This window comes from Pieris napi, chromosome 2 (genome assembly GCF_905475465.1).
Source record: "Pieris napi chromosome 2, ilPieNapi1.2, whole genome shotgun sequence".
NCBI lineage: Eukaryota > Metazoa > Arthropoda > Insecta > Lepidoptera > Pieridae > Pieris > Pieris napi.
This window is the reverse complement of record NC_062235.1, coordinates 230,191-242,253: the sequence shown is the minus strand read 5'-3', so window position 1 is coordinate 242,253 and position 12,063 is coordinate 230,191. Positions and strand designations below refer to the sequence as shown.

The 12,063-nt window shown below is 33.7% G+C and overlaps 3 protein-coding genes across 3 annotated transcripts; all 3 read right to left on the bottom strand.

Moving 5' to 3' along the window:
* Positions 1–4,126: 4,126 nt before the first annotated feature.
* On the bottom strand, positions 4,127–6,582 carry LOC125063049 (juvenile hormone esterase-like). Its single transcript, XM_047669265.1, has 3 exons — positions 6,292–6,582; positions 4,810–6,155; positions 4,127–4,719 (listed from the first exon to the last, which is right to left on the bottom strand). The coding sequence occupies exons 1-3, from the start codon at positions 6,499–6,501 to the stop codon at positions 4,494–4,496; spliced, it is 1,782 nt and encodes a 593-aa protein (XP_047525221.1). The 5' UTR covers positions 6,502–6,582; the 3' UTR covers positions 4,127–4,493.
* A 1,037-nt stretch (positions 6,583–7,619) lies between these two features.
* LOC125063043 (juvenile hormone esterase-like) lies at positions 7,620–9,701 on the bottom strand. Its single transcript, XM_047669258.1, has 3 exons — positions 9,441–9,701; positions 8,013–9,367; positions 7,620–7,832 (listed from the first exon to the last, which is right to left on the bottom strand). Exons 1-3 carry the CDS (start codon positions 9,615–9,617, stop codon positions 7,631–7,633), a joined length of 1,734 nt encoding a protein of 577 aa, XP_047525214.1. The 5' UTR covers positions 9,618–9,701; the 3' UTR covers positions 7,620–7,630.
* A 186-nt stretch (positions 9,702–9,887) lies between these two features.
* LOC125063042 (juvenile hormone esterase-like) lies at positions 9,888–12,056 on the bottom strand. The gene is made up of 4 exons (XM_047669257.1): positions 11,874–12,056; positions 10,297–11,630; positions 9,981–10,190; positions 9,888–9,891 (listed from the first exon to the last, which is right to left on the bottom strand). The coding sequence occupies exons 1-4, from the start codon at positions 12,054–12,056 to the stop codon at positions 9,888–9,890; spliced, it is 1,731 nt and encodes a 576-aa protein (XP_047525213.1).
* Between the last annotated feature and the right edge of the window lie 7 nt (positions 12,057–12,063).

The window sequence follows — 12,063 nt, the reverse complement described above, 5'->3', positions numbered from 1 at the left end:
TATATTTAAATTACGTGTCACGTTGTTTGTCCGCTATGGACTCCTAAACTACCGAACCGATATCAATCAAATTTGCACACCGTGTGTAGTTTGATCCAACTTAAAAGATAGGATAGCTTACATCTCAATTTATACCCGCAATATTATTTTATTCCAAAATATTTGTTTATTATTTGATAGTCACATTTCTAACAGATGGCGTTGTGTTGAAAGTACCAACGTTTCATATAAGCTACAATTTAATGGCATAACCACCAAAAAAGCTTGGTGGTTCCCAAGACTGGTGTTCTCCTACCGTTTCTCTTGAATAGTTTGCTACTATGTAATAAAACAAAAACCTTAGCCACAGCAACGCTTGGCCGGTCTGCTAGTTATTCTATAAAAACACTGAAATAAAAATGGATTTGGGCTGCTTCTACCGAAAGCCGAAAAAATACTAACGCAAGGCCATTAAAAAGCAAGATTAGCATCTGCCACGCGAAGGTGAAAATATAATTAATTAACACAAAGGTGAACTTTCACTCTTCGATAGTATTGGCCCTTTTTGTGGTGCAGTAAGTAAGTACCACTTATATAAGCGTCGAAAGCGTTACTGGCCTAAATCAGTACATTAAAAATACATCAGAAATCAGGTTGTCAGCAGCTACACAGTCTCATATCTATCTAGAAAAGCCCACGAGGGTAAAGAAAAGCACTTTTCTTTGTGATCAGCCTTCATCATCGCAGAATGTTGGGTCTAAAACCTACCAGTTATCTCGTGAATTTTTCCCTCACCTACATACTACCACTGCTCTGATAATAATACTCTATTAATCTTTCCACGTCGTGGTCATATAATCTTAATATATTTAAATTACGTGTCACGTTGTTTGTCCGCTATGGACTCCTAAACTACCGAACCGATATCAATCAAATTTGCACACCGTGTGTAGTTTGATCCAACTTAAAAGATAGGATAGCTTACATCTCAATTTATACCCGCAATATTATTTTATTCCAAAATATTTGTTTATTATTTGATAGTCACATTTCTAACAGATGGCGTTGTGTTGAAAGTACCAACGTTTCATATAAGCTACAATTTAATGGCATAACCACCAAAAAAGCTTGGTGGTTCCCAAGACTGGTGTTCTCCTACCGTTTCTCTTGAATAGTTTGCTACTATGTAATAAAACAAAAACCTTAGCCACAGCAACGCTTGGCCGGTCTGCTAGTTATTCTATAAAAACACTGAAATAAAAATGGATTTGGGCTGCTTCTACCGAAAGCCGAAAAAATACTAACGCAAGGCCATTAAAAAGCAAGATTAGCATCTGCCACGCGAAGGTGAAAATATAATTAATTAACACAAAGGTGAACTTTCACTCTTCGATAGTATTGGCCCTTTTTGTGGTGCAGTAAGTAAGTACCACTTATATAAGCGTCGAAAGCGTTACTGGCCTAAATCAGTACATTAAAAATACATCAGAAATCAGGTTGTCAGCAGCTACACAGTCTCATATCTATCTAGAAAAGCCCACGAGGGTAAAGAAAAGCACTTTTCTTTGTGATCAGCCTTCATCATCGCAGAATGTTGGGTCTAAAACCTACCAGTTATCTCGTGAATTTTTCCCTCACCTACATACTACCACTGCTCTGATAATAATACTCTATTAATCTTTCCACGTCGTTGTCATATAATCTTAATATATTTAAATTACGTGTCACGTTGTTTGTCCGCTATGGACTCCTAAACTACCGAACCGATATCAATCAAATTTGCACACCGTGTGTAGTTTGATCCAACTTAAAAGATAGGATAGCTTACATCTCAATTTATACCCGCAATATTACTGTATTGCAAAATTTTGTTTATTATTTAATAGTCACAATTGTAACAGATGGCGCTGTGTTGAAAGTACCAACGTTTCACATAAGCAACAATTTAATGGCATAATCACCAAAAAAGCATGGTGGTCCCCATGACTGGTGTTCTCCTACCGTTTCCCTTGAATAGTTTGCTACTATGTAATATATCAAAAACCACAGCAACGCTTGGCCGGTCTGCTAGTATTATGTTAAATATCGGGTTATGATGACTATGAATTACGCCATCTAAAGCGTCGAGACTCAGAGAGATTTTATGGCACATCAGATTTCCAGTTTTTAAGTAAAACTCAAGGTCATCTACATGCACGCAGCACGTTGTATATGCAACAAAACATTGGTTTAGTTGAGATTTAAAATTTGGGTGCTGCCTTGCGGTTCTGTAACTCACTTTTCGAACTCACACATCGGTTTTCGCAGCGGCCGGATAGGGGAGTATTGTTTATCAGAATGCCAAATCATAAAATGACTGCTTCACGACTGATTTGAGCGCGACCGCCACTGCGAAAACCGCTGTGTGAGTTCGAGAAGTGAGTTTCAGAATCGCAAGGCTGATGGCGTAAGCAGATACATCTACTACACGTACAATTAAAATTATCTATGGAAACAAAAGAACAGGATGAACCCATTAAAGTTATTACGCAGTATCGGGTTCGTAAACAACATTCTTTCCGTCGCTGGAAACTATTTAATTAGATATAATAGTAATCTGTCTTAGGCTGTAATTAAACCGTATCGTTACGTATCTGTTAAGTGTTAAGGAAAGCAGGAACTAACGTAAGTCTAATTGCATAAAGGGAAATGGCTTTACCAGTTATTAGATTACGCCTTGTTATTCTCTTTAACCGACTACATTTTATAATGAAGTCTATTCAATCATCTTAATAACGATTGTTGTACTTTTGAAGTCGCTTAGAAGTAACAACTAACTACTGGCTAACTATTGGCACTTTGAATTTTTTATAAATTTGATAATATTGTATGTCCAACATAGTTAGAAAACATATACATAAATATATGATTTTAATAAAAACCTCTTAATACCTGTTTATTCAATAACAAATCTGTCTGAAACAATTAAAATTAATTAATTAGTGTTTTAAGTATAAATTTGTAATAGTATTATGTTAATGAGCATTTAATCTAAGTATCTTTTAAGAGTAGTATAGCACAAAAACATTTCCTACATCCACGATTTTTGTACAAAAGAAATAACATTCAAAACAGGTTTTTTCTACTAATAGTTATGATCTGACTTGCTTATGCGCAGAAGACTTTTCCGCATTGAAACGGACAAGGTCGTTTTTTATGTTACATCTAAGGTCATTAGGTATGTCAATATGATAATTATGAGCACGTGGCTTTACTGAGTATTTTGAAAGATTGATGACACATGTGAGGATCACAATAAAGAAACATTTACACAAAAATTGCCATAAATAAATAGGTTCTTAATTTAAGTAATTAGAATTGTTTTTACCAAATTCTAGTTGCTGAGTATCATCGTTATTGCGATAAAAAAATTGAAATAAATTTCGCAAAACTTTAAAAATAGTTTTAATATTTATTAATTATAATATAATGATATCAAGCACTAAGTAATATGAACGAACAGGAAAACCGTATATGTTCATTAAATAAAAGATAATATTGAATAAGATTACATATTTACAAAGTTAAGTTCCCATGAATCAGATAAAAACCCTGAATTTAATGTATACGAAGCAGCTATATACCGGCATTTTGGTAATATAAAGAAACATGAAAGTATAAATGCAGCTATTTGGTAATATCAACTTTTAGGTGCAATGTTATGCCCGTGAAGGTTGACGCTCGATCAGTTTCATGTACAAAAGTTACGTGTTTTATCTTATAATCTGGATTTTTATGACAATGCATAATCTTTAAGCAATATTCATATAGTAGAGTATATTCTAGTGTAAGTTAACTTCAAACGTCAGTTACATATACATAACATTCATGTTTCTCTTATTAATAATACTCTACTCCCCTGCCATTGTGACCAGGGACTTTTTCTATCTCTCAAATTTTTCCAATAAACTAGTTCACGAATGGTGTGTTACGCGTCTCGCGCAATAGGCCCCGGCTAGATCGGTAATATTTTTATTTACAATATTCATATGTTATATATATTCTTTTTGAAAATGCTAGGTTATTTTTATTCAATCAAAGTTCCAGAGTCGTATATGGTAATATTTAAAGCGGCTATGTGATTGATGTGATGTCACTTTTACTAGGTACATCTAAAGTGAACTTTTAATTTCCACTCGCATAAGGCATGAAGCTTTCGCTTAAGTACATAAGGCATAAGTCTTTTAACTTTTTTCAATGTTCTTTTAATATTGATACAAATAAAACTTAATAAATTTTAATAAAATTATATTGAAAACACTGCCATCTAGCAGCTTAGTCTCAAACTAAAGTGTTTATATTTTCAACAAGACGATATGGTTGGTAATAAGTAAATCCGTGCTATCCTTACTCCATCGCTAGATAGCAGCATTGACAATACTAGATCGAAGAATTGCGATGTAGGTGTACATATATTTTTCAAACATTTTTTGAGACTTGTAAAACACTGTTGCTTAGCATTACTTAATTATAAATTACAATTCAATATGACGTATTTCTTCGTGTCCCGCCGTACCATCTTTTGTCATTTGCCTGTATTTATTTAAGAACTCGTCCCAAAATTCCGATCGTTTACCCAAAGGATTCTTTTTCATTTTTAACGTTTTCGATATATGGAGGTAATTCGAATCACCTTTTTTATCCATCGGTAACCACTTTGTAGCCTTCAAAATGCCATCATTTTCATTGGGCGTAGGATTTCTGTAAAAAACAATATGTGTGTTGCTTTAAACCTAGGAAAAATAAACCGACTTAAAAAACAAATGCAGTTTAACAATTTGACTTGAATACCCGTATTTCGCAAAATTAGTCCACATCCTGACCATCTTCTTCAACACCTTAAACTCAGGTTGCTCACTGGGCAACTTTTTATATTGATTGTACGTCTTCTTAATTCGTGTGCACAAATGTAAATAACAGAGTTCATCAGTAATTGTTGCGCCCCAGTGCTCCATGCTGAATCTTAAAAATCTAGATATGTATTCGCTATTTTCATTAAATAGTCCTCTATAATCAAATAAGTAATAGTAAACTTCGGATTTCAGATCGCTAGATAATTTCTTTGCAGCTGTATGCAATGCATAATTCTGAAATAGATCACCCATATACACAGCGTAATCTAAAATATTATTGTAATGCAAATATCCATCTTTCAAATAGAAATGTAGGACTTCACTTAGTGCGTTATGAAATATACTACTATTGCGATCAAAATGGAAATCGACCCTTATTGGGAACAGAAATAAAGCGTTTTTAATATCTTTAACCATCCGTGGTTCCATTAGGTAAGGCGACGCTAAGTCTAGTCCTTCTCGTGAGTTAAATCCCACTAACACGGGAACATCATTAACTATATTAGCTTTTTCAGGAATAGTTGCAATCACAGCGTCTTTAGTGTTTTTGTCAATAGTTGGTGAAAAAGTGTCAATGCTTAACTGCAGATCAGTCATAACTCTGTCATCCAAAACGTTTCCTTCGAGAGAGAGCAAAGTATTAGCATCTACTAATTGCAGCTTTTCAAATAGGATTTTCGAATCGTCTGTCGTAATGTTTAGTAGTTCTCCAATTTTAAATGCTTTCTCTCGAGGACTATTATCAAAGTACATAGATTCCATTGCTGATCCGCTCTGTAATATTACAGAAGAAAATAAATCTTTGGCCTTCTCTGAATGTAGTAAGATATTAGCTATTACTGCACCCCCACGACTTCCCATAACGGTCACACGTTTTGGGTCACCCCCAAACGCCTTTATATTATCTTGGATCCATGCTAGACCTAAAATGAAGTCTCGTAGACCTGCGTTAGGGGGTATAACATCATCTTCTGTGGTTAAATAACCGAAAATACCCAGCCGGTGATTGATATTGACAACTATTACTCCCTCTTCAATGAAAAAGTCTGGTGAATATGTTTGTGATCCATTAAAGCCAGTTTTGAAATTATCATTGTAATCGAAAACGACTACAGGAGCAGAACTTTCTATGTCAGGTGAGTAAACATTTAAGAAGAGACAATCCTCAGTGCCGGAGAAGCCAGGCGGCTCATTATTTCTCATTCTAAAACTGACTTGGAAACATGTTGGTTTTTCATCGTGGACATTTAGTATGCCTTCCCATCCTTCATGAGACTGAGGTGGCTGAAAAAAGTAGCAAATTACTATATAATATATTCTTTGTGTAAGTAATTTTTTTTGTATTTCTATATATTCCATTAACTAGAGGGTCAAAGCTGAGGTTCTCTTTCTGTACAATATAGACTAACATAATACTAACCTGAAACCTTAGAGCACCAAGCGGCGGCTTGGCAAAAGGTATTCCCGTAAACGAATAATATGCTTTATCATTCAAAAACGTTTGTTTTCTTAATCCTGATAACGTACCCTGTTTTATGTTTAATTTTACATCCTCCTTTGCACGACATTTTGCTAACGTAACAAACAGAAAAAGTAAGCTCCAAGTTTTTTGAAAATAATGCATTTTCATTATAACAATAATTCGATATTTTATAAAACTAATAGCAATCGTATCTTAGTACGAATACGAAAGGCTGAATGGGCTTAGGTGTATTTCTTATCACTCTTGTATCGATAAGCTTCTAGGAATTATATCTCAAATTAAAATAACTATAATTTATTATGAGATATGAAATATGTTTTAACCTATATAATGTATCCTTTTTAAATTTCACTAATTTTAATGACATGTTTTGGAATGTAATGAAGAATTTAATTGGAAAAGATAGATGCATATATACAAACCATTAAGTACTGCTTATGACTCAACATAACACGTTGATAGCGTTACTACAAACATGCATTGCATGAATTACGAAATCCATTACAAAACAGACCAGGATTACTTTCTTAGACATAATTCTGTTTGTTCAAATAACTTTATAATCAATACATAACGGAAAACTAAAACAATCGATCAAATCAAATAGCCATCTGCATACCATGTGATAAAACATAAAACTTGTATTATAGAATTATTTAAAAACTTTACAGCTGTTTTTGTTAACTTTCACGTTCTAAAAAATGACTTGGAAACTATGGGCACTTGTGTTTCAGTGTCCATGTTAGAAGATCTAATCTCTATACGAATGATAACTCTTTGGTGGTTGACCGTAAAGATGTCCCAGTAGCCTGATGAAATTATTTATATTCCATAAAAAAAGATGAAATGAAGAAAAATTTTAATACAAAAATAGTTTCATAATGACGTTTTTTTGAATTACATTATCTTAAATGTGCGCATGGTGGATATTTGACCACTATTTTCTTGTCTAGTTTCGCTTAATGAGTTTTATAAAAGTCTACTACAGCATATATGTCCGTATTATAATATAAAATAATCTATCAGAAATATGCTGTCGTAGACTTTTATAAAACTCATAATACATATTTTGCGTGAATGTGGCTACGTAACGCATACTACGGAAGCTAAATAAATATTTAATATAGATAGTTATTAATGCTTTGCTCTTATTTGTTGTAGCGAAATGTAAATATTTCTATATTTATAAATGAACTATCCAACACAAACATATTTGTTTTTCGAATTGGAACCAGCAGTTTTTTTAGAAATAAATAAAACAATAGTAATAAACAATTTATAATTCATCTCTAGCTTTATCTTTTACAACACCATCAACGGCTAAAGCTTTGTATTTTGCGAGAAAATCGTCCCAAAACTTCACTTTGTCATTGTAAAGATTGTTCACGATACGTAGTTCATCACTAATTACTAGGATTTCTTTATTCTCTTTCGTTGCGGGTTTCCAAACGAATTTCTCTCCTTCGGGAGTTGGATTTCTATAAAAATAAAATTGATATAAAAGCATATTACGTACTTTAAATATTCAATAGTAGGTACATTAATTAACACGCTCTTAATTTATCAAGGAAAGCTTATTGTGATGTTTTATATAAAACTTGTATTTTTTTTCTTTAGTCTTTTTAATGTAACTTAGGGACATATTAAAGTTGTCTTACCCGCTTCTAGCAAAATTAGCGTATAACCTGACCATTGTCTTTAATACTTTGATCTCTTCCACGTCTTCTTCTTCTAATAATTTTCTATATTTTTTTCTAATTGGGTTACAAATAAATAAATAACATAAGTCGTCGCCCAAGGAAGCTCCCCAGGTGCCATCAAAAGCGAGAGCGTCTTTTAGTATTGATTGTTTCTTGTAATTTAGGTCTCCATTATAATCAAACATGTAATAATACACAGATGACTTGGAAACGTTTAATAAATTTCGTAAAGTGTAATCCATGGGATAAAATGTTGAAGCATCATTTATGTATGACATGTATTCTCCAGGTTGACTGACTTTTACGTAGCCTTCGTCAAAATAACACTCTTTTATTTCGTCTATCGCTTCTAAATATATTTGATCGTTTAGTTGAAACCGGTATCCCGATCTGATTGGCATGAGGAATACAAAATCTCTGTCTGCAAAGGTAAGATAATTTGGTTTATGAAGAAAGCGGGCACAAGCTTCAATTGATTCCCGTGAACCGTATCCAATCATTATGGGGATATTAATAGGCGCAGAGTTATCTTCTGGGTACGATGTAATAACTGCATCTGGATGATCATGCTCAATGACAGGTGGAAATGGTAGGACTCCCCTTTGGTGTTCCCTTGGTTCGTCTGGATGTATACACAAAAGTTCGGCATCAGCTATTTGTTCAGCTGTTACGTGTGATAGCCGTTCAATTATTGATTTACTTGTGGTGGCTTTGTCTTTAAGATTTTCTGTTAATGAAATAGCCTTTTTGCTTGGATCTTTTGCAAATGAAAGTGGAGAGAGGGCAGTTCCACTTTGTAATATCACTGAGCTGAATAAGCCTTTTGATTTAGGAGAACGCATTAAAATATCGGCCATTGCTGCCCCTCCTTGGTGCCCCATTAGAGTTACTCTTGACGGATCTCCGTTAAAATTTTTGATATTTTTATTTAACCATTGAAGAGCTAAAAGGATGTCTCTCAGACCATTATTACCTGGTAACACATCATCCCCAAACGAAAGAAAACCAAAGGCACCGAGTCGATGGTTAACCGTTACCAATATAACCTCTTCTTTCATAAAAAAATCAGGTCCGTAATCTTTGGAATTGTTGTAGGACGTCTTAAAGTGTTGATTGTAAAGAAAAACTATAACAGGTAACTTTACAGCTTTGTCGTCAGGCAAATAAGGTGTATGTATGCTTAAGTACAAACAGTCTTCGTTTCCGCAAAAACCAAATTCATTTCCACTAGAAGGAATGTTATATTGTGCACATGATTTTCTTTCTCTTTTAGCCTCTAATACGTCATCCCAAGCTTCATGAGGCACAGGTGCCTAAAAAAACTTTTTAATTAAATTATCACGACTGCGGTAAACTATGGTGAGATATAAATTTAAAATAGATTACCTTGAACCGAAGTTGCCCAATAGGGGGTTGTGCGAAGGGTATACCCAGAAATGAAAAATACCGTTCACCGGGTATAATAGATTGCACTATTTTTCCGGCGATTTTGCCAGATTCGGTTTCCACGACTACATTTCCTTTTATCCAATTTATGAAACATAAAAATATTAGCGCTCTCATTGTATTTTCGTCGAAGTATGGATATTATTTACGCCGACAGCATTATTGTTACTTTAAAACTGACGTGTTCAAAAGATAATTCGTATCAAGTGAAGTTTTACGACGAACCTATATTTAAAGATAAATTTGTTTGATAAAGATAACCAGTTCCTAATAGTTTTATGATTGGATTACGTATCGTGGAATTACAGTAAGTGGATTACCTAGTATTTATTATGTAGACCGAGTCTGATAGTAATTTTTTAAATAAATTCCAGCATTTAGTAAATACTAACTTGAATATCACACTATTTTTATGTTACGTTTGTTTGTATGTAATATTTATAAACCTTAAACTTAGTAAATTAATAAAATTACAAAAAATATAATTCATCTTTTTTATTTTTCGAAGTTACGACACCATTTACAGCTCTGTTTTTCCATTTATTAATAAAATCGTCCCAAAATTTAAAACGTTCAGACAATAAATTCTTCTTTATTTTGACTTCGTGGCCGAAACTTAGGTATTGTTTCGATTCCTCATCATATTTAGGCCATTCTAGGTTTGCATCATTGTCGTCAATTGTGGGATGTCTGTAAAAATATATTTTAGCATAATAATTATAAAAATATTTATTAATAATAGTTATTTTAATTATGACAAGTGATTGACATGTGATATGCGAGTATTGACACTTACCCATACTTAGAAAAAGTTGTCCACATTTTAATTAATTTCTTTTGCCTTGTCCATACATCAGATTCTTCGTGTTTGTTTTTTATGTATTCTTGGTTTAATTCTGGACATTTGAATAAGTAGCATAATTCATCACCAAGTGCTGCCCCCCAGGTTCCATCGTTCACCTTGGATAGTTTTAACAAGTCATTTTTATTCTGATTAAAGTTACTGTAATAGTCGAAATAGTAGTAATAAACGGAGTTTTTCTTTGCATAGTTCTCTACCATTGCATTAATTGCATAAGCATTGATAACATCACCGATATACGTTATAAACTCTGGCACACTTTTTGGAGAAAACTTTTTCTTTTTGAAATAGAAGTTTTTGATTTCTTCTGCAGCTTCAATGTAAGTGTCGTCTATTGGGTCGAAACGAAAGTCTACTCGCTTAGGAATTATTACGGGAAAATCTTTATTAAGACTGCCTACAAAATTTGGCTCCAATAGATAGTTTAAAGAAAGCTCTATGCCCTCTCTTGAATTAAATCCAACCATCAAAGGAATGTTATATTCGTCACTTGTATTCTCAGGGTATTTTGTTATGAATCCGTTAGGGCTTTTCTCAACAATTGGTCCAAAAGGAAGAAGACTTCTTTGCATATCTTTATTGTAATCGTCTGGCACTGCCCGAAGTTCCTGTGTAAAAAAGTTAGCAATGGGACAGCCTTGTAATTCTCTCAGAAGATTTGCACTTTTCTTGGAAGGAATTTCCAGCAACTCGCCGAGTTTCAACGCTCTCTCCAAAACACTTTCCTGTAAATACATCGAAGTGAAAGAAGTACCACTCTGTAAAATGGCTGAATTAAATAATTCCTTAGCTTTCGAGCGTATAAGTAAATCGACAGCGGCGGCGCCTCCTTGAGAACCCATTAGTGTGACCCTTTCGGGGTCGCCACCAAAACGTCCTATATTTTTCGATATCCACTTAAGAGCAGCGTACAGATCTAATAATCCGGAGTTTCCTGGTAAAACGTCATCCTCAAAGGACAAAAAGCCGAAAACTCCTAATCTATGGCTAGGTGTGACAACGACTACGTCTTCTTCTAGGAAGAAGTCATGCGCGTAGTCTTTTGTTTTATTGTAAGAGTTAGAAAGGCGTTCACTGTAAATGAAAACTATTACTGCTCGTTTATTTTCGTCTGTATTTGGAGTGAAGATGTCAAGGTACAAGCAATCTTCCTTTCCATATTCCCCAAGTGGTTGCTTCTTTTTAATGTTATTGTTAAACTGAATACAGGCTGGCCTTTCTTTTGTAGCAATAAGAGTTTCGTTCCAAGGGTCGAGATCTCTGGGAGGCTAAAATAAAATAAAAAACAAATATAATATGACAGTTTCGCATATTTTCAGTATTAATATTAAAGAATTTAGAAAATAATTATACCTAAAGTACTTTTTGTTTTAAAATGTTTTGTAATTTACTTTTTGTATAATATAAGTTCAGCTCATTTTGTTGCCGATCAGCTATATATATAAGATATATATAAGATTTCCTATGGGTATAAATAATTATTTCGTTATGATACAACTGTGTAAACTTACAAGAAACTTCAATTCTCCTAGGGGTGGTTTTGCATATGGTATGCCCATAAACGCATAATATTCTTTGTTTTCATACAAAGTCTTCAAAACTTTTCCCGAAACCTGGCCATGGCTTGTTGCCACTGTCGGAGGCTCTGAAAAAACAGTGAGAAAATTTAAATACAGTAAAAACAAACGAAACATCTTTAAG

Bases quoted from the DNA above. Each gene is read 5' to 3' on its own strand.
- LOC125063043 (XM_047669258.1), bottom strand. From the start codon at position 9,617: ATGAGAGCGCTAATATTTTTATGTTTCATAAATTGGATAAAAGGAAAT. The intron at 9,368-9,440 runs GTAATCTATTTT...AAGTTTTTTTAG, and splicing joins TTGGGCAACTTCGGTTCAAG to GCACCTGTGCCTCATGAAGC. The intron at 7,833-8,012 runs GTAAGACAACTT...TTATTTTTATAG, and splicing joins GCTAATTTTGCTAGAAGCGG to AAATCCAACTCCCGAAGGAG.
- LOC125063049 (XM_047669265.1), bottom strand. From the start codon at position 6,501: ATGAAAATGCATTATTTTCAAAAAACTTGGAGCTTACTTTTTCTGTTT. The intron at 6,156-6,291 runs GTTAGTATTATG...TACTTTTTTCAG, and splicing joins TTGGTGCTCTAAGGTTTCAG to CCACCTCAGTCTCATGAAGG. The intron at 4,720-4,809 runs GTATTCAAGTCA...TGTTTTTTACAG, and splicing joins ACTAATTTTGCGAAATACGG to AAATCCTACGCCCAATGAAA.
- LOC125063042 (XM_047669257.1), bottom strand. From the start codon at position 12,056: ATGTTTCGTTTGTTTTTACTGTATTTAAATTTTCTCACTGTTTTTTCA. The intron at 11,631-11,873 runs GTAAGTTTACAC...ATTTTATTTTAG, and splicing joins TAGGAGAATTGAAGTTTCTT to CCTCCCAGAGATCTCGACCC. The intron at 10,191-10,296 runs GTAAGTGTCAAT...ATATTTTTACAG, and splicing joins ACAACTTTTTCTAAGTATGG to ACATCCCACAATTGACGACA.